Source organism: Neopelma chrysocephalum, unplaced genomic scaffold (assembly GCF_003984885.1).
Source record: "Neopelma chrysocephalum unplaced genomic scaffold, ASM398488v2 Primary Assembly neopelma1_44, whole genome shotgun sequence".
Taxonomy (NCBI): Eukaryota; Metazoa; Chordata; class Aves; order Passeriformes; family Pipridae; genus Neopelma; species Neopelma chrysocephalum.
The window spans coordinates 24,885,042-24,912,584 of record NW_020897703.1 but is presented as its reverse complement, the minus strand read 5'-3'; the positions used below and the strand labels follow the sequence as shown (position 1 = coordinate 24,912,584).

The window sequence follows — 27,543 nt, the reverse complement described above, 5'->3', positions numbered from 1 at the left end:
TAAGTTACTAGAAAATCCAGGTTAAGCGTTAGACCAAACAGCAGGTCTCAAGCTGGTCATGAATAAGTCCTGCTGAGGGAGAATGTGACTCCATGCTTTCCCTGGATTTGTAACATCTGGCAGGCTAGTGAGTACAGGGTGAGAACAGCTGTTTGAGAACAGAGAAGAAACACGGATATGGAACAGCATGTATGCAGCCTGTGCACAGTCCAGCCCTACCTCAGATAAAAAGAGATTTATAACATCATTCAGATAAAAACCTCTGCTCTCTGGCTTTTGTCAGAGCTTGCTGAGAAGCATTAGCACTGGATTCTGGAACAGTGGTGCAAAGCACCACAGGATGATGTGCCCAGCACAGAGCTGGCAGCACACCCTATGCCAAGTGGTATTGATGGGAGGATTAGAGCCTTCATGGCTTTGGCAGCCAGTGAACTGAATATATTCATTAATGAAATTGTTTATACATGCTGAAAATAATAAATCCCAAATCTATTGAACACTGTACGAGGGCTGGAATTAATTATGAACCAGCTTGTAGCAAATCATCTTCTCTGTAAGTTCTGAACCATAAATATCAAACTCATACGGTTAATTAAGGGCAGAATGATAACCATTATAACCACACCGTCTCGAAGAACAATATGGGATACATAGAAAGAAAAGGGTCCCAAAGGGACATACAGATCAAGTCCAATCACTGCTTTTGGCAGCTAACCACAGTATAAAATTTCCTTTCATAAAGGGATGAAGCTCCACCTGAAAACTAGTGAAGTGCTTCAGCTCAGCTCCTCCTATGAGAAGCAGTTCCAGAAACTTTCTGCTCATTACTGAACTCATCATACACTCTCTGACCTAAATAAGACTCATGTCCAGTTTATACACATTTACTCTTACGCTAACATTTTCCTTCAAGTTAAGAAAGTTCTTCTCCCAGGTGTTTAACCTTTTCCAGTGTGGACTGGGGCAGGTTCATTGTCTCTCCTGCTGTTTGTTTTACTAGAGCCCAGTGCTTTTAACTCATCTTAAGATACACAGCCTCTCTCTGCACTTGTTTTAATCTCAACTTTCAATCTCAACTAAGGTCCTAGTAGCATTTTGTGGAATGTTGATTTCTTTTTGCTGGAAATACTCCAGTTGAAATCATGTACGATAACCTTTGCTTCTGGTATCAACTTCAGAAAAAACGATACAAAAATGAAAGAGTAACAAGTACTGGATCACCAGTACTTATCATCTTTCTCTTGGAAGCCTCCTGCGTAAACAGTATCAAAGACCAGTACTGTTTACCGGATTTGCTCTGAAAAGAATAACTTGGGTGATGTTCCAAATAAGAGCAAGTTCAAGAGCACTTAGGAAAAATATGAGGCAGGGTCTTGAAATAAACTCCTGGTAGTCTCACACGTAATGCACCGGGCATAAATGCATTCTCCCACTATGCCTCCACATGCTGCTAACAAGGAGAAAAATACTGGTAATCTAAAAAAATGTCTTGCCAGATTAAATCCCTATTAGATTAGTGCTTTTCAGTCTCTCCCAATTTGTGGACCCCATACAATTGTTCAAAGCAAGTGCTATAGCAAATTGGAGTCCTCAAACCATAAATCTGCTTTAGCAAATACCTTTACCAACTACTAAATTGGCATTTAATATCCATGATCCACAGGTTGGGAAAGGTTGGAGATAAGCATATATTGCTTATTAAAGAGAGGTCCATATAAGAGTCCATGTGCATTTTGGATTTTCAAAACTGTCCAGCCAGTGTTAAACTAAGTAATCTACAACAGAAAGTGGAAAGTTCCACTCTGAGAACATCTACAGCTAAGCAAGCTCGTTTTCATATGTTTCCACAATATAAACAAAATAATAACACACGTAGAACAGTAACTGCCAGAGTCCCTCTCTTGAGGTTTACAAAGTTTCCAGCTACAAGGTCTATTCCTATCTCATTAAGGGAGTTCAAGTATTCACAGCAATTCAATTAAACAAAAATGAAGACATATTTCTTACATCCTTTGCAATTGAATTTAGCCAGTATTTGAACAAAAAATAATACTGTGCAACAGATTTGTGGCACATACACTGTCTTACACTGACATGCAAGGGCCTGATCCAGGAAAGATTTGCATGTGAGCTATCTTTAGAAAAGACAATCAAGAAAGTCCCCTATTGCATCCAGACTAGAATCAGAACTGCAGTTTAATTGGAACCAGTGTCTAGGTCACCTGTACATCTGGGAAAGGCCAACAGAAGTGCAACATCTCCATGAAGGAGCACATGAGAAATGCCAACAGTCTGAAGAATCAGGACATTTACCCAGAAAACAGAAAAATCCCTACACTTAAGCTCTGAGCTAAATTCAGTGGAACAGAGGGCTGATTCTGGCTGTCCTTCTAGCTCCGCAAGAAGCCAGAAGAGGGCAAGAAACCAGAAACAAAGACCCAGAAGGTAGAACAGGGGCCCTCAGTCAGAGCCTGTCCCACAGCCCCTGAGAGCTTATAGTAACCAGGTTTAAACAAGAGATCATCACACAAGTTCTGGTGGCCAAACAAGTCCAAGCTTCCTGATTATGAAGTCAATCAGCAGGTCAGGATTAGGTTCAGTGAGGGTAACCAGGCTCAGACACAGCCCTGTGACCACAGCACAGGTCCACAAGGATGAGGAAGGTCCCAGGTCATGCCGCAAAAGCAGCTGATTGTTCAGTGTCTGGCTCAGCAGGGCTCATGGCCTGGCAGGGCAGGGCTGTGGAAAAGCTGGAGGTGAGGTTGGTCAGGGCCATCAATGTCCATCAGGGCCCTGACACTGGGCTGGGTATGTGAAGGGTCACCAGGCAGCAGTGTAATGGCCCCAGAATAAATTTTGTACTTAAAGAAAACTTTGATAGCACATTTAATTTTTTTCATGAATCAACAAATTTGATGAAAACTGCTTCAACAGAAAAAAAGCCCCAATCTGCTGTAATTCCTGTCGCCACTCTATAAATACAGCCTTAATGAAATCAAATTACTTGTAGCTTTAAAATAGAACTCAGCATACATCTAAATGCTTTGCTAAGCCAGGGCCTAAATACAATGTTGTGTTTGTTTTTGTGTTTGTCTCTTGTTTACAGATGGTGATGGACAAGCCAATACTTCTGCCAGATCTTTCCCTTTCACATGTGTTCAGAACGGTCCACAGCCAGGATAAATTGATGCCGTTCCAACAAGGCCAATTTACACCAGCTGAAGATTCAGACCCACAGCTGTATTTGTGTAACCTCAATGCTGCATGAACACAGTTTTTCCATTATAAATATCTGTGTATATGATTCATAGAGTACAGTAAGTTTAAGCTGCAGCACATTAAATTATTCCAGACAATGGGCCCAACTGTCAACCCACTAGAAAATTAGCTAGATGTGTGACGTGACAGATAGCTTTGTATTTATATCAGAGCACCATTTCCAACATATTCACACTGAATGTTCCTACTAAATGCCAGAGTAAGAGATCTGTGTATTTTTTTCCTGACAGATATCAAGCCACAGCCATGCACAAAGCATGTGATTCCTATAATGTTGAACAAAGAAGCAAGAAATTTATTGTTGAAGATGGGAGAAAATTACAGCTCCCAAATAGATAAATATGACTAATGATATCTGGGCGTATTTTATACATCTGTGTTGTTTGCTTGCTTTTTGAAATATTGCACCTTTCCACCAAACCTAGTAACATCAAGCACTCAGGCATTCCTGGAAAGGATTTTCTGTTCCTTAAAATGGAAATGGCCTTTCCTGGGCACAGATCATCTACAGAGAACTTCTTACTGTCTAAGTGCAAATTAATTCATTGGCTGAACACGAATTGTAATACTAAAAGATATAAATAGACAACAGTCTCGTGAATGCAAACCACAATGTAAATTATGAAAACATCACAGTAGGTTCCCAGATGAGGGATCTTCCTCTCAGTTTTCAGAAGAAATTTTCATTTGGTTGTAAAATGCCATAGAAGTTTGGTGACTTTATTATAAACCCTGGTTCTATTCCTGGCTGAATGTGTGACATTCCTGTCATTCCAAATAGCTGCCATGAAAAACAAAAACTGCCAGATGGGTATTTACTGTTTTGTACCAGAATCATGGCATTTCCACTAGCAAACCTACCCATGTCTGAGACCCAAAGATACAGCTGTGGTGTAATCATAGGTTTAAAATCCTGACATGTCATGGCACTTTGTGGCTGGAGCTGAGATCTCTGCACAGATGGAAAGCAGAGGATATCAACTTTCTGCTGGATTTTGGGGGGCCCAGCCCTCCCTACCCCTGTGCACCGGCTGTTTCCCCATCCCATGAATCAACCGGTTCAATCACAGAATAATAGAATCATAGAATCAGCCAGGTTGGAAAGGACCTCTGAGATCATCAAGTCCAACCCTTGATCCATTACCATTGTGGTTACTAGACCATGGCACCAAGTGCCATATCCAGTCTCATCTTAAAAACCTCCACGGATGGAGAATCCACCAGTTCCCTGGGCAGCCCATTCCAATGCCTGATTACCCTCTCTATAAAGAATTTCTTCCTAATATCTAACCTAAACCTGCCCTGGCACAGCTTAAGACCACGCCCTCTTGTCTACTGATAGTTGCCTGGGAGAAGAGACCAACCCCCACCTGGCTACAACCTCCTTTTGGGGAGTTGTAGAGAGTGATGAGGTCTCCCCTGAGGTCTCCCCTCTTCTCCAGGCTAAACAACCCCAGCTCCCTCAGCCTCTCCTCATAGGACTTGTGCTTGAGTCCCTTCACCAGCCTTCTTGGCTCTTCTCTGGACCTGCTCCGGCACCTCAATATCCTTCCTGAACTGAGGGGCCCAGAGCTGGACACAGTACTCGAGGCGTGGCCTCACCAGTGCTGAGTACAGGGGAAGAATCTCTTCCCTGGTCCTGCTGGCCACACTATTCCTGATCCAGGCCAGGATGCCATTGGCCTTCTTGGCTACCTGAGCTTGCTTGTGTTCAGCTGGCTCATGTTCAGCTTCCTGTCAATCCAAACTCCCAGCTCCCCTTCTGCCTGGCTGCTCTCCAGCCACTCTGTGCCCAGCCTGTAGCGCTGCATGGGGTTGTTATGGCCAAAGGGCACTTGGCACTTGTTGAACCTCATCCCATAGGAATCAGCCCAACTCTCCAGTCTGTCCAGGTCCCTCTGCAGAGCCCTCCTGCCTTCCAGCTGATCGACACTCCCCTCCAGCTTGGTGTCATCTGCAAATTTGCTGATGGTGGACTCAATCCCCTCATCTGGTCCGGGGGCACAGGTGGCTCCACCAGTGGCACTGGGTCTCGCTGCCCTCTCAGCATCCCCCTGGATTTCATGAGGTGGCCTCTCCTCCCAGCGGGGAGAACCACCACATGCCAGAGCCTGACCATGGTGCCAAAACACCCATCAGCCTGAGAACACCTGGATAGAAGGTGCTATAGAAATAAAATGATGGCTGCTGAGGGCTGGAGACACTCTGTGGGGTCTCACCCGGGGGACAGTGAGTGGCTCATGCCAGGGCAGGGACTGTAAGGAACAGCAGATGAAAAGATGTAAGAATCAGAGAACAGCTGTAACAGCAGCAGAAAGATATTTACGCAAATATTATCCCTGCCCCATCATCCCACCAAAAAAGTTTTGATGGACTGGGTATAAACCAAGACAAAATTGAGGGAAATTGAATTTGGGGAAGAGTAGGTGTTTATGGCACTGTGTCCAGCTTTTTCCTTTTAACACTCAAATTAAGAGCAGACATTTGTGTTCATTAGCAAAAAAATGAGCAAAATTCCTCAACTCAAGACTGTTTCCTTTATGACATCTCTTCAGCACCTGTGTAGGACACAAGGCATCCAGGACTTTGATGCCAAATAATACAGAGGGGCCTTGCAAGACATGAAGACTGAAGACAATATTTCTGAATTAGTTTCCATCATGATATGTGCATGATATGTAAGATGAAAAGTCAGAATGATGTGGTTTAAAATGACACTGATACTTCTGGAAGTGATCCACAGACCATGCTCCTGGTTTTTCCTCTTAAAAAACCCTCACCAGCTCCTGGGGAGGCAACCTCTCAGCTGCACACCCACCTTTATCTGTTCCCTATAAATAGATATGAAGCATAATTTAAGATAACACTTTTAAGATCCCAAGCTCTGCCAAGTGTGGGCCAATTGAAAGCATTCCAGCCAGGCCAGGAAGACATTAATTTAGAAATAATCACATGGCTACATCTGAAAGATGCTGCACAGTAAGTCTGTGAACCTCATGCACAGTTTAATTACATTATTTCCTGACAGCTATTCTCTTATCACCTAACCTTCTTGAGGATCAAAGCAATAAATTTAAAAAAGCAGTTTTCTTCTCTTTTTTTGTATGTGCCGGCCTCTCTCTTTTTTTCTACAAGTGTGGGCTTCGTTGCCCTTTAGAGCATTTGGGTCTTCTAGTCTTCATTAAATAAAACAGAACTTCGTGCTTAAAATACGCTATAATCATCCTTAAAAATGAGGTTTAGGTCTGTGTTCAGATGCCAAAACAGATTCTTGTGCCATACTGATCAGGGGAGCATTCCTGTGCCTCCCAGCAGTGCCAAGTTGGAGACGTTGAAACGGTCTTGAAATGCTCCCTATCAAAATTGGCAAGCAAAAGAAAGAGGAAATTTCTGCAAATGCAAAAATACTGCATCAGAACATACTGCCTTCAATTATTTTTGGACCCGTTTTAATGTTCATGGAGGAAGCAAGAGGAATAGTAACTGCGTATCCAGTGTCGGCAGCAGGAAACTACAAATAGCAGAGCACACCATGTTCCAGTTCAGCAGCAGCAGAGCCGTTTCCTTACAGTCAGGAGTGGACGGGCTGTGAGGCGGCGGCTGCCAGAGCCTGGAAACATAAAGCAGGAACTACGCCATCCCTCGGATAATGTTCTGCCCTCTTACACCGAAAGGTCAGGAGTGTGTTGGATGATCCAGTGTAAATGGGATAGAAGATGTCCCCTGCTGCTGTAACTATGCTATAGGGCACACTTAGCACGAAGGAAATGCGCAAGGCTTCCTCATCCCGAGCTGCAGCAGTGGAGAGAGGCATTGTTATTGCTTTTACATTCCCATTGAAAAGACCAGGTTCAATTCCAAGTGCTGTGGAGGCAACATATTTAGCTGCCAGCAAAAATAATAAAAAAAACCAAAACAAAAACAAACCACCAGATTTGGCAGCACAGCACAGGGCAGAATGAATTTAAAAAGAAAGAAGGAAAGCACTAAGATATCTATATTACACATCAGACTGGGGCTCCTACTGCAGGACAGGCTTTCTCTGTGACAGGAGGCAAGGCAGTTAACTCCTGTGGTTTTTAATTCCCAATTTTTAGCTTTGAACTTTGCATCCTTTGTACTTCCATTTTGCTGCTCCAAAGCCAATCCAGATCAACAGAAATCAGTGTCTGGCAAATGACATGCCCTTCATGATGGACAGCTGTCTACATCTGAAAAATCAGTACAAATGCCTTCAGAAGATTCTTAATGTGCTTTGCTTCTGTAGTCTGAACTCAGGTCATGGAAGTGTGAAGGGAGGAAGTTTGTACCCTCAGAGCTGTCAAACCAGCAACAGACTCATTGCAGGAGAAACAGAAATGTCAGTGGTAGGCTCCAAAAGGGGTCCTGCCCCCTTCACCACAGGGAAAGAAATGATGGTTGCAGCAATGGTAGGTGACATTCACCACTAGAGTAACAGCCACAAGGAAGAGGATCTCTGATATATATTTACCCTGTTCCCTGTATTGCTCTGCTCACCAGGCAAGGCAATCCCATACTTCCTCAAACCAGATGGCAAAACAGGGTTTGTAGCTGCTTTCAGTTGTAGGAGCAGCACAAAGCAGTTGGTATGTACTTGTGAATTTGTCCTGTGGTTGTTAGCTTTGTCCCCAAGCTTTCTACTGATGGATGGAAAGGCAGAAAAGCAAACGTTCACAATACTATCGGCACACAGGGAAAGACCCCCTGTGGTCTTGACTGATAAATAGGAAAGTAGCAGAATACAAGCTTGACACAGTGAAAGCTTCTTTGGAATATCATTAATAATGAAGACTTTTTCCTTTTACAGTCCAATTAGCAGAAATGAGCTGTTTGTGCTTTAAGGAAACTTGAAAACTTCTATAATTATCTCCCGATCTTGCAAAAATCGGTGGGTTTTTTTTCTACAGGTACTAAGAACAGGATCTTATTAAGTGTGACCAGCAGTGGTCAAAATAATGAACACTTCCCACAGAGCCCACCATGATTACTTCTCGCTCTGGCAACTCTTCACTTTAGATTGGGGACAACAAATTGTGGATGGCATTAACAACCTGTCAGAAGCTCACTTCATATTAAACAGAGCAGATGTCAGCTCGCTGCATCTTTAATTCAGAGCTACAGCCTGCAAAGACTGCAAGTCCCGACATGCAGGTTCCTGAACTGAGAGATGCAGGCTATGCAGGATTCATCTTCCTTTAAAGGTGAAGGGTTTTTCAAATAATTTATCCTTGTAGATGCTGGAGAGGATTTACCCCCACAGTTCCCCAATGATTCTTTTGTGTCCATGACTAGGTGAGGGAAATTGCAGATTTGACACAGTTTAGCAGCCACTCTCAGAGCCTTCCAAAATGAAGGTGCTGATCCCACTATGAAATCTCTTTAGCACATGACATGCATGCTCACAGCATCCAAAGGAACTGCCAACACACACTCTGTGCACAACCACCCTGGTTATAACATTTTTTCTGCTTCTAGGCCAACTTTGTTCTTTTATTTGTTTCACTAAAAAAAAAATAATTAAATTCTGAGAGCCAGTAAACCCAGTAATTTGGGAAATCCATGAGCCAAAGCCCTGTTATACTACCACCAAGCTTCATAAAAAATATCAGTAAAGATGTATTCAGAGCATCATACTGTCTCTATTCAGCTGCACTGAACACCTCATGGTGCTTACCCATGACAGAGAGCACCGATGTGCTTCAAGACAAAGCAGGACCAGCACTGAGTAGCAAGAATTCAATTATTTTAAAATGCAGGAAGGAAAAAGAAAAAGAAACACAACAAAGAACACGTTTGAATAAACACTGAAAATTAATGAAAACCTGCTACAATAGAGTTATTGCTACATGCTTTCAATTCTCACCTGTTTTTTAGAGCCTTCTTTGTTCTAAGATGTGTGAAGTAATTAAGTAAAAGTGATTAGAGCTGGCATACATTCATTTGAGGAAATAAACAGATTTTTCGAAATGAAAATACAGTTTCCCTCTTTGATATGAACTTCCCGTGTTGATCCTTTGTGCTTGATTGGTGCTATCAGAAAAGTCTTGCTCAAAACAGCTGAAGTGAAGCCGAATATTTGCAGTATCATATTAAAGCAACCCAAACCATGTGTGCATATATATCTGTATTCAGTAGGAATGTTTCCATACCCTTACATCTCCAAGGACATTTTACAACTGAAAATATGCATTTCTTTGCTTGAAACAACCAATATCACAGTCAAATTCAGGGCCTTATTATGCTACATGCCATATAAACAAGCACTTAATTATTGTTTATACACCCAGCTCAGTCTCAATTTAAGCCTCCTTTCCATATCACCTATATAATAATTTTTCTAACATTTTAAGATCTGATATTGTAAGACAGTGTCTGCCAATTCAACAATTTAGGAACCTATCTGCACCTATTTTCTGTGATCTGCCTGGTATTGGAAATTCTGTGTCAGGGCAAACACTTCATGTTGAACATGGGGCCTTTCCTCTCTGCTGCTTTAGTTTTAGAGCAGGCTTAAGTACAAAGAATGGGACAAAATGATGATCTTCTATTCACATGGCAGCTTATTTAAGCTGCTAGCTGACTTTCCTTCACAACATTGGCATCCCAAGTCTGATTTTATGAACAGTTGTTTAGTGAGAATCTCTATAGCAAAAAAAAAGGTACCATATGCTAAGGGAAACTTCAGATTATAAAAGAAAGCTTTTTTCACTGGCAATATGAGGGAGAAGATGCCAGATTTGGAAACAAGGTTCCCAGAGAGAACAGACACTATGTGTTCTGTTCAAGAGTCCATAGCATGAGAAGAGACAAAGATGCCAAGGCAATTTAAAATACTTAGACTAAATGTTCCTCTTGAGCAACATCTACTCCAGATCCATAAATGTAGAGATCTGTATATTCCTTCTCTATGATAAAAATGAGAACCAATTGTGTCAGGAACACTTTCAAAGCTTGTTGCTCTTATATTAGGAGTATTTCAAGCCCTGGAAAATCAGGCTGCTCATGATGTTGCAAATGTGTACTAACACAACTGGAATACTGGATGGGGAGGCACCAACATGGACAGATAAAAACATGGTCTTATTAACATAAGCAGGTGGCAGTGGCTAATCCTGCCACCGGCAGGGCTGGAGCCACAGTCAGAAACTTGTACCAGAGCATGATACACCCTCTGGCTCAGTCAGTGCCTGTCAGGGGGAGCTCTTACAGACACCATGAGTCCTTCAGTGATTTCAGTAGAAGCTGAGACTCTCTCTGTTGTACAGGACCAGGTCTCTGTCTTCTTCGCAGACAACTCAGGGAGACCTCAAGCACCAAAATGCAATCAGATCAGGGATACAGCTAAAACTGGCTTAAAACTGAGTGTTTTCACCCAATGAAGAGGGAAGCAGATACTTTGGTCTGAGAGGGGTAGGTACCAACAACAAATTGGTCCTCTGAGAATGCCTTTTCTGAGACCATGGGTAAGAGATTTAATTTATGCTCAATGGTAAATTCTTGGTCACTCTTCTTATAAAGCCCTCTGCAGACACATGCCAGTTCACAAACATAGACTGCCAGTTCAGTGCCTTTCCCAGACAGTATCTATACTCCAAGGCCCTGTCCTTTCTCTGCACAGACATTTGGAATGGGCTAAGGATAAAAGAAACATGCTTAAATGAGCCTCACTTGGACCCTCAGTCAAATGTCTGTGCAGAAGACACTAAGCTCATTGACTCCTTTTATTGCGGAAGTCTTACAGAGCTTACCCCAGGTCTAACAACATCCCCCGTGCTCAAAATCTCCAGGAAAGCTCCTTACTGTGACGCTCACTTACTGTGCTGTTGTGATATCCATGGTGTAAGTACTTACACGGAAAATCCAGGGCATGCTGAGTGCTGCACACCAATGTGGTATTCACATAACTTAAATGAAATCTAAATCCTATACAAAAATCCATGCCTAATCCATGATTATTATGCCTGTATGATTATTACTGTTAAATACCATTCATTCAGTAACAAATCCTTTCACAGTGAAACAGCACCCAGGGCAAATGTACTTCTCCTTGACGCAAGGCACTAAGGATGTGCTCTTATTCTTAATCTTGATTCTGGTTCTGTCCCCTCCTAATATGCTTCCTGCCTCCTTCCCAGTCCTAATTAACCACCTCCCCAGAACTCATTCATTTTGTATTCATTTCACATATTACAGCTCCCTCTGTCAGCTTCTCAGTACTCTCCTCGTTGGCTTCCCACTCTCCTTCCCTGGGACACATCCCTCTTACAGTAACTTCTAAGCCAATAATTCACATGAAATCTTGGAGGCAATTGTATATCTGGCGCATAGCACAGATCAAAGAAACCGAGCGCTTCCTGCAGTGAAATAAGAGAGGAGAAATGGTCCTTCACTGAGTGGATTTTATCTTAGTCAGAGGAATCTGTCCCAGGTGCTGTGCCTGTTGGCATTATCTGGATCCTTAAGGGTTAATAGGACATTGCAACCAGAAAAACTCTATCGTTTGCTTATGTATCACTTCAAGGGTCTCTTGACACTCCTAAAGGAAAAAAAAAATTGAGGTGATGGGGAATGTAGAAGAAAGTGAAGATGTTGCTAAAAAGACAATCTTCTTAGTCTTTCTTGTGCTGCTTTTCCAGAAAGTCAGCTAAGACCCATTTCTATGAAATGCTTCCCCACACATCACTTGACTAAAGGAGCAGTTACAATTGCTCTACTTAATGGACTGTAGTAAAATAAACTGCCTTCTATTACCAAGAAGGATCACGCAATCAGATTTGTAATGCATTTTATTACAGAACATACAGCATCAAAATTTTTAAGTGCAGTAGAGGGGAAGTAATGTATGAAACAGTTAAAGCGAGTATCATACAGACACAAATATACTGATAGTTTTCCTTCTCTCAAACATCAAGATATCAGTGTTTCTTTCTTAAAGCCATCTTTTCTCACCTAAACCACAGTAAAAATTTCCACATTTTACGTTCTATTATCCATCAAAGCCATCTTGCATCTTTTTACATGAAGAGTAGCTTGCAGAGCTTTCCTTCCTTCTGAGGAACACGAACCTTTGGCAGGTGTAATACTCCAATAACAGTGTGAGCATGGTTCAAACACTCAGATTATATACTTCTCAGATACTCTTCTCCCTCCACTCACTTTGCTGTGGAGCTAGAGCTTCTCTGTATTTTTCTAGACTAAATCTGTCTGGTCTTAAGTGACATTCTAAATGAGGAACTCCTAAATTTTGTCTAGCACTTCAGGGTGGGTACATTGTTAGTTAATGGCTATCTTGTGCTTCTGCTGAAAATCAGTAGGAGTCTTCCCAATACTTTCATGGGGGATTGGAATAGGACACTGGACAGGAATCTAGTATAGATGACATATCTGTGATTTTCCTCCTTGAGAAACCAAATGCCAAATTATTTATTTCACTACATTGGGGCCGAGTTTAATAGCACCTATCCAGTAAAATAATATATCAGTTCCCTTATTTAAGGAAATCTGACTGAGGAAGAGGCCTGAAGCAGGTGTGAGAAAGGAGGGACACAATGTGCTGTTCAGTGCCATGGTCTCACTGCCCACACTTGCAAAGGGAGCAGGATGCAGCAGAATTGCTGCAACTGTTACTGCACCCTATTTCCCTCTCAATCATTTTGCTTATAGCCCCCTCCAAACTTGTCTTATATCTATGAACTTTGCATTGTTAATCTCCAGTCGCTCTTGTGCTCACTGCCCAATCACTCACGCTCCAATCACTCCTGTGCTCACTGCCACTCCAGCTGGTGACATCACCTGGGAAATGGGAGCAACAGCTGCTGTGGGGTATGAGCTGCAAGCCGTTTTTGCTTCCCACTCCCTCTCACTGCAGCCACCTGCAGAGCAGCATCACCATGGCAGCCCCCAGCAGCCAGCACAGCTTCCCAGAGTCTGCTCCACAGGGAAAATCACAGGCAGAGCTGTGTTTTTTCAAAGGGAAGCTTTGGTGTACATGAGGCAGTTGGTTTTGACTGCAAGCCTGCTACTTCACTGCTCCTTAAAGACTAGATGTGGCCTGTGGTTTGCCACTAGACTTTCTACAAAGCTGGCCTGATCCAAATAAAATGTTTCTCCCACCGCAAACTTCCAGTGAAATTCACTTGTGGCATTTTCTAACTACCATTGCCATCTTTTGGAGTTAGCCTTTGTGTAGTGGATGGGAAGTCAGGAAGCAGAAGGGGAGGTGAGGACAGAGAGAACATGCAAAGCCCCCTCTGCCTCCTGTTGGGGCTGACCCCAATGGTGTTAGAGCAGCCTCCTCTTTGCTCTGCTGTGACAAGTTTACAGTGGAGACTCTCAGTTCACTCCAGCTGGTGACTACACTGTTTATACTTAATGTGGACATTGCTGATTACATCATGATAGCTGTTTTTCATTCACATACATGCCTGGGTAGTAAAATTGATATGGAATCTACCCAGAATGATGTGGAAATTCCTACAAAAAGTCAAATTGGGTGCCAGTTACAAATGATTTCCAGAAAAGCTGGAAAGTACAGCATGTAAGGATAATTTTTTGTCTTTTTTTGGTATTTATTCAAGTGCAAAACATGTGGACTCTTGCCTGAATTAGTCTCCCTGTCCAGATTTCAACCAACCAATTATCATTTCTCAGATAGTTCTAATAGTTGGATCTACGCAGATCGTGGGTTTTTTGTTTCAAACAATATTCAGTTTAGACTGGGCTACATTTTTTAAAGTTATTGGTGACTAAAAATATTTTCCCTGTTACCCAGTAAAAACATAGTGAAGCCTCAGTTCTAGTTTCAAAATTATATGTATGTACATACGTATTTCTATATTAGTTGGTGAGGAATAAATTTGTTGAACAGTGAGGGTCAGGGCTATGCCAGCAGCTGAAATGTGTTATTTATCAGCAGATCATTACAGTCAGCACTGCACAGCATGTGAACTTCCTCACACCCCTCTGCCAAAGCTCCCCACATGGCTGACCTGCCTGCTGACTTGAGCTTCAAGGAGCTTCCAGTCTCCATCTGGGGATTCAATCTCACTGCATTGCTTCTGCCTATGTGAGAGCCCCACTTTTCCCCTCCCTTGGCCTCAGTACAGGAAAATAAAATCCTAAAGGCCTGTCTGAGAGACAAAGTTTCTCCATAGACAGCTTTGCTCTCATCCACTGATTTGAGTGGGAGAAACTCAGGCTGTGACTGCCACCCATTCCACTTATTTGCCAATAATAGGAGTTGCTCAGCACACAACTCTACAGACTTCTTTAAGTTGTAATACGTGTAGTTTGAATGATTTGTGTGTCAGGGCAATGACTGCCATTTCAAAATGTTCCAATAGAGGAGATCTATAGGAGGAAAAAAACTGAATTGATTTGCTTGGTACATTTGGGGTGTTTTAATACCAAAGGGTTCAAAAATTAACCTACCTTAAAATACTCTGTGTTTTTAGTTCTTGTGTCCCTTTTTTTTTTTTCTATCCCAGTTTTGAGAATTTTCAGGCAATGAGGACACCTGAAATTTCTGAAATCAGAGATGTCAAGAAAATGGAAAGTCCTTGTCCTTGTTCATTTTCTCCTTATTAGAACAGGTTTCCCGAAATATCATCCAATGAGTATACAGGGATATTAAAAAAAACCCCACAACTAAAACCTTGTTTATATTCAGAATTTTATGTTGGAGTTTGAGCTTTCACGGGGTATTAGAGTTGTCATTTGATTAGAACTAAATGACATATCCAGGTTAGATGGAAAGAGCTGCGCCTCTCCCTGGGAGATGAAGACTATCCTGGCTCTGCCACCACACCTACGTGTAGAGCGTAAAGTGCAACTGAGCAAATGCAGGTACTTGGAAACTCTAAAATTCAATACACAGACACACTGGTGGCTATTTCTACAGTGGAGACAGTGCTCAGACTTGATTTAGCTCTGAACATTTTATGAAATAAGTACTTTCCAGTCTGAGATGATCAGACTACTTCAAAGAGACCTGCAAAAGGCAGCTACATGGAAAAGGCACATCAATATTTTACATCAGTCTACGCATGTGAAATGTGAAGTTAAAGGGTCTGCAACCTTTCCTGGAAGAAGTTTAGGGACTCTCAAACTGGGGATGTTAAAAGGACAGATTTGAAAGTATAAAACAACAAAACATTTTCTATTCTTTGGGAAAATGTAGCACTCAAGGAAAGGCAAGCAGAGCCAAAGCAGAGAGAAGCCAAATCAAGACTGTATGTTTAGTTAATGTGAGGTAGATGAATAAGAGATGTCAAGAATACCAGAATGCCAGTTTTGTCAAACAGGAATCACTCAAGACGGACAGTGTTACAAAGGCAGGAGTCACGTTCTCACTGCTTCTTCCTTCACCTCAAAGGTTTCATCTATTTGTTGACTTGCCTAAACCTTACACTTAACAACCTCAGAATAACACATGCAAAGATTGTAGCTGTCACACTGCCTAGACTTACATCACACCATCCTTTTATTCCTGTTCAGGAGGTAAAAAGGAAACATATTGGAGACTTCCTTCAACACTACAGAACAGTGCTTGGCAACAAGAACTTCTCAGACATTGACTTGATCTGAGAGGCTTTCAGCTTATAATTTTATTCATCACAACAACTTTCTAAATATTAATAATTTACTAATAATATTAGTGAATCACAATCATAAATTTAAAAATTATGTTATTAAGTAGCAGTCATCTGAATAATCCCAAAGAAACTGAAAATCCAAACTGGACCACTGAAATACAACCACTGCTGGGAAGCACAGAATTGAGTGATCTCCTTACAGCACCTGACACACAAGGAAAAGGGAGAAGAAATTGGAGCATTTGGAATTAAAATTCTGCCCCTTGAGGGATGCTGCAGCAACTCTTATTTTGGAGGGATTCATCTGAATTCAAGGTTTTCCCAACAGGAGGATTGATTATATAATGATGGAGCCTTTTCAGTCTTAACATGTCTTAGAGATATTTAGTACATGCATTGAAAAACAATGTCACATGTGTTGCTCTGCACTACTGAAGATTATGTTTGTTTCAGCAATGTTCTTTTCCCTGATGTTTTAAAATAATACTAACTTGTAGCTGATTAAAAAAACCATCTTTAGTGAGATCCCTCTGGGTCTGTTCAGGCAGACACACTAGTGAAACAACTGGATAATACATTAAGCAGAGAAGATTCACAGATTGGTGTTTTTGATGGATGTACAGACTAGATAAACATGGGTCTGAGAGCTTAGTACCTTCCACTGAGAATACCCTACCACTCTGGCCCAGAATTTTAAATGTGCACCAAAGACATCTCACAAAATTACCCAAGAAGGTGTCAAGCATTCCTGCATTAAGAAAGCCAAGACTCTGGCACAACACAATTTTCTAAAGTAAATTCCCAAAACCTGTACTTGCATGTGCTTCCAGAGGCAAACAGACAAAAACTTCAAGTAGTAAGGAGCACGCTTTACTGTGTATTAGTGAAATTTGTACATGCTGCTGTTTGTGAGACTTGGTTTGGGAACTCTGGATGGGTTTTAGCCAGTCTTTTCAACAAACATGACAAGCCACTATGCTTTGCTTGCAGGGGACTTCCTTATCTAATACAGGTTCCTGAATTAGTATCTTCTGAAGAGGCAGGAAATGAGGATGTGGTACTGTACACCTGTGAAACTATAGCTCCCTAAATCCCTGTTACTTACCTGTAGTTCTGCTGCTCTACATACTTTTGTATATTGTATTGCATTTCAAGAGAGACTACATGCCATTTAGGCTGACACACTACATTGCAAACATCTAGGAAACATGAAGCTGTGATGAAATCTCTATGGAATACTTTATTGTTAAATATTTCTCAAATAAGGTCTTGTGCTGGTGAACAGGAACAGGGCACTGACTCAGTGTCAGGTATGAATTCAAAAGCCATCCTTATGTGCTTTAAAATGCAAAACAGCCACACTGGGCTTTGCATGTTGCTGTTACTTCAGAATACTTTGTCTTGGAGTGTTCATATGTTTAACCTAAACATAGTCTCAGACCTGTTCTGTGGGAACTGAGTGGCCATGGCCTTGGTACAAAGCCATTACTAAAGATTTTACCCATTTAAAATCTTGTTGGGATTTCCTAGGAACGGGAAACTGAAAATGTTCTTTGAGGTAACAATTAGGAGGATTTAAACTGCAAATTTCCCATAGACTCCAAGAAGTGCAAACAATAATCATAGTGAACCAAACCCTAAAATCATTCTTCTTTAGGTGCTGTGACAAGTAGATAAATATGTTCATAAGCTTTGTAAAAGAAATTTGAAAAAAAGCCCGATTCTTGTGCTAATGTCTACTAAATATACTCATTGTGACACAGAAAATCAAATTAACTTTCACCAAAAGTCACACAGACAAGCTACTCTTGGATATCATTATATCTGCTATATCCAACAATTAACTCAATGAATCTGGTTTACGAGTTACACAAAGTACATCTGCTGACAACATGAGATTTACACCTGGGATGAACACCTCATGTTGCCACTCATAGAAAAAATGGTCACAGTGTCCTTGCAATTGTGTCTTTTTTAAAGTATGAAAGGAAAAGATTGTTCCCTACCTTCTCAGCATCTTGCTCAAAAAGCCGGAGTTGAAAGCACTGGTCCAGTTTCAGCTTGCGGACATGCCACATCTGATGCAAGTGTTGCCGGGTGGAATGCAGCTTGTCTAAAAGGCTGGTGATCTTTGGCACAAGACTTTGAAAATCCGCACTTCCAGGAATGCAGTTCCTACCAGAAAAACCATCACTGGATCTTATGCATTGTAATAACCTCTGACCCTCACGATCCAGTTCTTCCACGGGAGCTTTAATCACTTTTTTCTTCAGCTGTGTGTGCTCATCAATCAGCCTTCTCGAGCCCTCAACATCAACTGGGAACTCCTTCCTAGCCAACATTTCCTGGAGATCCTCCAGCCTTGATAATAAATGGATAGCACTGTTGAAGAATTCTTCCAATGAGACACGCAACTCTATCCATTCATCGTGGTTGTAATCCAAGGACCCTTCAAACTCATCTGTCAGTTGAGAAGGATCTACAAGTTTTGCCAAGCCTTCGACAGACACCATACTCGTCTAAGGAAGGGAAAAGGACAGCAGTTGAATCAGTGACCATCTAATCAGAAACAACAGTGCAATCCATAAAGCGATGCATGGTGCATGAAGTGATTATTTTCCTCATCAATACATAATTGAAGGAACATTGTAAAACACATCGAGGACTATGTTTAATTTTGATGAATTAACTGGATAGAAAACTTTGCTATTAATGGTATTGATTTACTTTTTTTATTAAAAGACATTATACTTACTGGAATAATGTCTACCTTTTTCAGCTGGCCTGACTATCAAAAACAGGTAAGGAGAATGCTTCTACCACAGATTACATCAACGCAGCTGGACACTGAAGACATCTTACTGCAGCTTTTGGATATCTGGACATGGTTGTTCACTGAACAGGTATATGGTGTTACAGGGATTCTGCTACTTGTGTTACACCCCAGCCAGTGGCTATACAGAAGCAAATATTTTAGGCATATGAACTGAAGCAGGTATTGCAACCTGCCAAAACACACAACGTGTTGAGTTTTCTCTTCCAGATTATTCAGCCACGGGCAGATCTCTTCCATATTAACAATTCCTAATGTAATTAAGCCAAAATCAATGTAAAAGTGAAATGTCATTGGAATATTAACAACCAGAATTTATTGCCCATAGAAAGTACTGCTCACGAATCACACACAGTCAATGAGAGATGGTTTTAATTCATTCAGACTCAGTAACTGGTGATAGAGAAAAGCACTGGGTGTCTGGAAAGCAGATTACAGTTTAAGGATGCAACAACTGATAGCTGTTCCCATTTATTTTAGACAAATTATTCTTTTTCTGAAATACAAGCTTAGGGTTTCATATGTAACTAGAGATTTTCAGTGCTGTCATGTTAACACTCAAATTGGCAGCCCTTAAAGGCCTGTGATATTCATCAGTGACTGCATATCTATCCCCTAAAGATCAGGCCTCTAAAGACTGTCAGGATTTGTACTCTTCATAAGTGGAGGAACCCAGTAATCACAGCAATCTTATAAAAGTCATCTACAAAGAAAAACACCTGAAGTCGTGATCATTTTCCTGAATTATGTCCAAAAGAGCAGGCTGACCACTGGTTTAAATTTAATAATAAGCCTTTTCTTCCAATTTGTATTTATCTAAAAATATCAGGCATTCTGGAACTTATTAAAATTGGGATTGTACTGAATTTATGCTCAGGAGAAAGATTATTTTAAAACTTTCTTGTATTATTTCTTGCTTTGGGGAAAGCAGAAGACAGTGGGAAGAGCCAACAAACAATGGGAAGGTAAGTATGTAGCTTCAGAGGTTTTTCAAGTTTTTAAATCTCTTGACCTGGACAATGACCCCTTGAAGATAATTCAATTTAACAGTTTAGGTGCCTGTCAGGAAAATACTTCTGCCCATGGTTAACACTTGGGAATCCCCCTGCAGTGTGTCAAGCTAATGGAAGCACTGGTCTAATCATGGACAAAATTTGACGTGAGATAGCAGAAAGGATTTTCATTTCACAAATTTCAGGCATTTCCTTTATTCAGGTTTGGGTTTTTAAGGAGTTTTTTAAACTCTAATGAAAACAATCTTAATTAGACAGGCAGGTGGTAACTGTCTTGCAGGTATCACCCATCCTTCTTTTAGAAATCACTTTAAAAAGTGCTGTCCACTATTTAGACCCTTTCAGCAGAAGAAAGAAAATAATCTTGAAGGCATCTCTGAATTACTGGTAACTAAGCTGCCTGGTTCATTCCTCAAAGTGCCAGGCAGCTTTGGAGTCCACATACATAAACCAAACCCTTTCCTTTGTGTGAAGATCTGTGGGCTTGCTTCACTTTGGACTGTGACACAGAAACACTGTGCTGAAGTCTCACCACACAAAATTCTTAGCCTCCACTAAGGGTCCTACAGTGCCCTGGCACACACATAATGCTTCCATTAAGCTCAAAAGAGAAATCTGGCCTTAAAACTGACACTGGTTATTGCTGAATTTGTGGAAGGGGCAACTCAGTAGAGACTTACATTGCCTTCCACTGCAGTGTGTTCCTGCCAAGGCCCTCATGTTTGATCCGAGCTGTGGGAAATCACCGTGACAGTTCATTGCAGAGAAGGTACCTGTGAGCTGCCCCACATAAATCAAATAAATGTGGGTCATATTGAACTGTGAAGCTTGTTTGATACTCAGTTCTTATGTGAGTACGAGCTGCCCAAGAGCCTGAGCTTAGTGATGAGCAGCAGCAGCCCCAAGAACCCTTTAAAAGAGAAGTTCCTGGATTGTGGTGCATATATTGCAAGGTGGACCACAGCTTAGGAAATCTTTGTTTACATTGTGGAATTGAAGGATTCAAACCATTCTATGATTCTGAGTATCTGCAGGTGGTCCAATACAGCAAAAGCAGTGACACTCCTCCTCCAATCCAAAATCTTGTAACCCATTACAGACACCCATGTGAACAGCCCAGCAGACAGACTAAGGTTCAAAAGCACAAACAACACACACAAAGTTAAAATGTCCTTCATATGTGCCAGCATGTACAGCAAACAATTCCAGAGCTTTTAACACAATACAGACTCAGAACTGTAACTATGAGGAATAGCTTGATCACAGTTTACTCTTTACTATCATCACACCAACTCCACACAGAAAAAAGCCTGCAGAAAGTATTAACTCATTTTAAAAACAAACAAATGTTCTAAAAATGTGTATTTTAACTCTGTTACTCTACTTCTAGGTTTTGAAGCTCTAGGAAGACATTGTTTTTGTTTACTAAACCACTGGAGGATTGAAATTCAGTGTTGGATATACATGCATATCCTGTGTTTTCTTGGGCTACTATGGGACTGCCCCTCAGTGCCCATGTATTTTTTAAAAAGACACTCCCCATCCCACAAAACAATTGTATTACTAGTCTCTGTACAGGCTCTCTCCTGCTCCACGTTCTTCTGTGCCCATACATCTCCCTTCTCCTTCCCATTGCCCCAATCCATCTCATTGCCCACAGGCAGCATTGCCAATCTCAGTGTACTGTGATGGCAGCTGCCTCTGCCAGGAGCAGTGATTTCAGTAAGTGTCAGGGATCTCTGGAGGTAACAAACCCATACTGGAGGCAGCCTTGCTTTCAGAGGGAAATATGGGATAGCATATGGGATAGCAAGTGCAAGTTATTTTGATGGCAGAGTCCTCAAAAGTAGCCAAGGAATGTAAAGACTTATTTAATTAAAGCAAAATTTATAAGTTGACTGGGTTTTGTGAAACAGGTGGGGAAAGTGTACAAATACTTAAATTGTGATAATAATGTAAAATTGTGTTTATGTGTAACACCAATCTAATTCCCCATACCAATTCAAGAGTGCTTTAAAGAAGATGTTCAAAATAAGGATATATTTATATCACGCTGATTTCAACAAATCTTAAATATATACTTAAATACAGTCTTCCATTGCAGTAAACAATAAGAGCTATAGCCAAATTCTCTACTGAGTTCCAGAGATGCAAAATCTGAGTGTCTCTCTGGAATTAATGAATTGGTAAGACAGCCAAAAATATAATTGTTTTTCAGTGAATTAGAAAAAACAACACATGACTAAGTCATGGCTGGGCATGATTGAAGTATGAGCACTTCATGCATCTGAGCTTTGCTTCTCTTCATGTAAGAAGCTGTAATTCACAGAAAACTAAAGTGCACCACCTGAGGCACCTTATCATTCACGTGATAATGTTACCCCTGAATTGTAAAGCTCAATTAAATGAAGGAGGTGACAATATAAAGAGGTGACAATTTAGTAAGTGTCTTTTACCCCAAAAAAAAGTCACTACAAGAAGCTGCGTAGAAGGCAACTGACAAACCCATACATTTGCTTCTAAAGAACTTTGTCTTTAGCATTTTAACTGATTTGGTGTTGGGGGTTTTTTCCTATGAGAAACAAAGGAAAGAATTAATGCAACACCACCAAAAATAAATACCACAAAAAACACCTCAGCAAAATGAACTATGTGAACCTCTGACATGAAACATGCAACTCATTCCTCCAGTGTACTCAGAAGACAACCTGGTGCCAGGGCATGAGCCCACTCCCAGTCCTCAGATGTACTTTTTGCTTTCAGTCACAGGGCGTAGGAATTATTTTTTACCTGAAGAAAAGTTCTCATGACAGACAATGCTTTACCATACATTTCTTTGTGGCTCTTACCTCAAAGATGAACTTGGAACTGCCAAAGTTTGTTTTCTGCTTCTGCCAGAAATTATCAGGTTTTATAATCAGGGCAACATGAATCTCAGCAGGAAAGGCTTCTTGAAGGGTTTTTAGGAGAGGCTTGATCAAATCCCATTTGGATCCCCTCATATCGATAATAACAGTGAATCCTCGTTTGCAAACATCTTCGCTGTAGAAATACAAGCATATCATTATAATTAATATTATGGGAAGTCACACTAAGACTTAACTTTTGCTGCTAGTGTTCTGTGCTTCACGGCAAAGCAAGGAATGTTATACTTTAAAATGAAAGACAAAATATTGCACAGCATGAAGGCTTTCAGAAAGGTTGTATTAATCTTACTATAATCTAATTTACATGAAATTCAAGTGTCCATATTATAGTTTAATTTCTAATTTGCCAAACACATTTAATGCAAATTTTCACTAAAACCATATATACTTCCCCACAATTGAAACCAGAATCATATATGTCTGTATAGAAGCTCTTTATATGTACTTAGAGTGGATTCTGCTTTCCATGTATTGAATTCAACCCACAGCCAAAGTTAACAAGCAGGGTCCTGTGCCTTAACATTACTGGCCACTTTTAAATTTGGGTACCTTCATTTTCAGAGGTCCCTCTAAGAGCTTTTTAAAAAAGTGTCACTTCCAGAAAAGTGCCTAGCAATCATTCCCTGACAGGAAGGTCCTTGTCACTCAGCATGTGCACTGTTATCACTGGGGCCCTTTTCCCTCCCGACTGATCTTCCAAATGCTGTTGGATCTTTTTCAATCTGCAGTCAGGCTTTTCTGCCAGCCTGTGCTCTTCCCTTGTCAGAAGTTCAAGACAGATATCTGGCCTGGTCACTGGCAATGCATGGAGCCCAACAACACCAGAGAATTAGTTTGCAAACATTTCTCTTTTTCCTCAAGAGGAGAAAGAATTACAGGACACGTTGATTCAAGTCAAATCTGGGCAGATTTCAGTATAGCTTTTTAAGGGATGTAGTAGTATTTGTCCTCAGGGAAAGAGGTATGGTTCAAAAGTGTCATCCTCCATCTGCAGGTCCAACATTTGATGAGATTTAGGAAGCGTCTACTCCTCTGACTGACCAGCTAATATATCTGCCTTGCATGGTGTTGAAGTCTTGAGAGCTATGGGTCTGCTTTAGGACACAAACTCTTGCACAAAATGTGAATGTCCCCATTACCAGTAACATTATCGGTATGGTAAAGGAGTAAAATTTATTTGTGATGCACTAAAGATGCCAGAATGGTCTATATTGATCTAGTTTTATTATTTTTTAAGGTGGGATGGAGGTCACAGCCTTTTCCACTGAAAGAGAAGCTGTTGGAAGAAAGGAAGTGTGGAAAGGAGAAAGGAGGATGAAAACAGAAAAAAAACAATGAAAGAAAGATGTCAGAACATGCACATATTTTGTATAATGAACACAACAGTTAGGTACAGAACAAGAAATCCTCTTAATACATGAATATAGAACCTTTGACTTTTCTGCAAATGGGACATCAACATAAATAGGATCAATATTGTGTACACAGAAGCATGTGTAAGATAATTTAAAATAGTAACTGATACTGGATATCACTGAATGATATCACCGGATTGAATCTGAAGTATGCCGAGGAAAGATATTATTACGTACTGGTATAATGCAGAAATGTAAGACTGTTTAGCCTCCACACAAATACTCTCAGTGCACAAACAAGATGATTTTCATTTCACTTTACCTCTTTAACTTCTTAAAACACTCTTTCTGCTATTAAGATCCATGTTCTATGTATTTAACTGAAAACAACTCTCTAAAGCTTACAACTAGGTTTCTGGGCTGGAACAAGGACTGGGATACTCTTCATAGGAGGCACACTGGATTAATATGTTAAGAGAGTTCACTAACTTGAACAGTCTCAACTTAGTGCCAGATTGTAACAGTCAAAGACAAGCAGCTTGGTCCTCTGCCTTAACATTATTGGCATATCCACAGCACACAGCATACAAGAGTCAGTGCAAAGAAAAACTAGGGAGACCAGGCACTTCCAAACACTGTCAAGAATATAAACCTTTTTATTCTCCCTTTACCTACTGCTGAAAGGTCAGACATCTGATCCTTCCATAACTAATGCCAAAAAGGGCTGTAAAAGAAGCTTTGTTGGTGGTGCTACTGCTTCTTGGCTTTTGGAACAAGAGCTGAGACAAGGAATCAAATCAGAAAGGGATGAATAGAAGGCGTTTTGTGTTTTGTGTTATTTTTCTTGCAAAGCTTTATAGGGTCGTTGGGAACTCCTGCCAAGTCACTGATCCCAGTTATACTGACCTGACTTTTTCAAGGATTTCTTTTTCTCCAAACACTTGACAAAGATGTCGAGGAGCCATCTTTGGCACGTGGAGAGCCCCAGTAGCAGAGAAGTAACAGGTAAGTGCAATCTCTCTTTTCTGACATAAATAAATAAGCACATCACCACCCCAATGCAACTACAGCAAGGCATAGCCAATATGAGCTCCATTCCAACTCCCCATGGCTGCTGCCACCCTGAGAACTTACCAAATCTGACCTAAACCAATGATTTAATGCTTATTGATGAATGACATAAAAACCTGTTTCAGTAAGCAGACCAGGAATGCCTTGAGGGACTGAAGTCTTCTGTGTATGAACCTGAACTAAAGCCTTAGACCCAAACAGATCAAAAGTAAAACCCTGTCCCCAGCTTTGGAGCACAGGCAGTGTGATACCTCCATACCCATGATTACCTACCACCACGATTAGAAGATCAGCCTGCGCTGAGACAGATATTCCAGGTAGGGAACTAAGAAACGTAACTGCAGGTTGGAGTCTGTTTATGGAAGGATAACAGCCTCTGCAGGCCCAGGACGTGCAGAGAAGCAGTAGAGGGATCAGACAGGGTTTTGGAGATTTCACAGTAAGTTTTCAGTGGAAGAAGAAAAGGCAACGATTCCCAGGTTTTTTTGGTGGACACATGAGAACAACCACTGATGCTGTGGACCAGGCTGGGACATCAGCCCAGGGTAGGGATCAAGATGCTTCCTGATTCTTGTCCTTGAACAAGCAGTTATTCACTACCAGCCCTATCCACACTCCTTGTAACAGACCAAATTTTCAACAACATTTAAAGTATGAAACTGATAGGAAACAGGGATGGAGAATGAGGAAAGGAAGAAGAACAATCATAGATTTCTTTGGTTCAAAACACATCAACATGTAACAACTCTTTCACTAGTAATACAAAACTACAAACAATGCTCCTAATTACAAACAGGATTTCCCTACTTCATTCATCATCTAAGCCTGTAAGTTCCTGTATGAAATAAGTGCAAAGATGAGTACCCCTTTTAATCCTAGTGCAGGAAACATACAAATGGATGGTATTTATCGCTGCGAGAAAAATCTAACTCTGTTTCAAGAGCGTTTTTCACATTCTTGCAGAAGTAGTTCTGCTTGCAAATTTTTTCTTTAATGTGATGAATGGGACTGAGCTGTAACAGTATCTGAGGGTCTGTAGTCTTGTCTCTACAATTGAATCTCCCCAGCACAGTGATAACTCCACATTCTTCTGACTCTGCAGAAAATTAGCACCTGATTTTTAAACCTGCTTGTCAAAAGTCATTATTTAATAGTGGTTAAACTGTTGCAAGACAGAAAGCTGTCTGCTCATTATTTCCGCTTTCAGTTGCCAAGCTTACTGTGGAGAGAGCACTTATACTGTACAAACAGGTAGCCAGATACTAATCAGGTACTAACATCTCAGAGAAAGAAGTGGGAGATAAGAAAATTATTTAGATTGTAAACTCTTCAGGGTATCTGCTATGCTGCCTTTGTCTAAGGAGCCTGCCTTGGTGGAGGTCTCCAGCTGCCTATACTCATACTACAGTCTTCAGCTGTCTGGAATGAATTCCAATAATTTACTTTTCAAGAAACCATAGATGCAAATCCAGGGAATTAAAAATAATGAGTAATAATGATCTGCAAAACCAAAACTGAACACATAAGTGAAAGTACAAAAGATTTGCATAAATGTGGGGACACCTCGAAGGTAATTTAATTAAAAAAAAAAACTAAAAATAAGCCAAAATTTAAGCTGCAATATCCAAATATTCACAGCTACTGATCAGGTCCTAAAAAAGCTGGCCTTGCATAGACATAACGAAGCACTGATAAATTCTGGTGAGGCAATCTGTGAAGATTAGTCATCTTTGACAGTCAGTCATTTTTCTTCAGTTACCTCAGCATGGATTAAGGAAATGACCCGAGGTTCCTTTTGAATAGTCTAGCCATGCTTATTAACTTTATTGCTTAAAAGCAACAATTCAAACCCTTCCTAATTCAGCAATTGATCCGGGAAAAGCATCAGTAGCAATCAAGTTTCCTCCACATTGTCCAAGCAAGAAATGCGTTATTCCTGGCTCCCAAGATGCTCCATCAAGACGTATCTATTACGCACAAGTAATCACTTTAGTATGGCAATTAATGTTGATTGTGGTGCTTAATTTTTTCCGGTATTGATATTTGACCAGAAACTGGAAAAAAACGCTCAGATCAAGGTATTTGGACAATCCATCAGACTTTTGGCTGTGCTCATCTGGACTAGATTTGCAAGAGTGAGCACAAAATATTTGATAGTTGATATGTCATTTCAGTTGCTACACTGCTTTTAAGAAAAGACAAAGACTAGCTTCTAAGTTCAATAAAAACACCCTAAAATATTTGTGAAAACAGTACTTATGATCGGAATTTAAAAAAAAAAAAAAGCATAAAATTGAAACTCAGAAGCAGATGTGATAATTTTGTCAAAATAAATGCCTCTATTTTTTTTTCTAGTGTGCTTTCATAAGGTTATTTTCTCAAATTTCCTCTTTAATTCAGGCACATTCTAAATTGTATTTTCTTTGGCAAGAACTGGTTTGCTGGGTACCA

At 40.7% G+C, this 27,543-nt stretch overlaps 1 protein-coding gene across 2 annotated transcripts in view; it reads right to left on the bottom strand.

The window, feature by feature from the left end:
• Positions 1 to 27,543, bottom strand: part of KALRN (kalirin RhoGEF kinase) — a 512,316-nt gene that overhangs the window by 288,133 nt on the left and 196,640 nt on the right. For both annotated transcript variants that reach the window (XM_027679018.1, XM_027679019.1), the window contains exons 5-6: positions 22,589 to 22,781; positions 17,900 to 18,412 (exon numbers count right to left, since the gene is read on the bottom strand). In XM_027679018.1, coding sequence (XP_027534819.1) covers positions 17,900 to 18,412; positions 22,589 to 22,781 — 706 coding nt within the window. The remainder of the gene's footprint in view (positions 1 to 17,899; positions 18,413 to 22,588; positions 22,782 to 27,543) is intronic.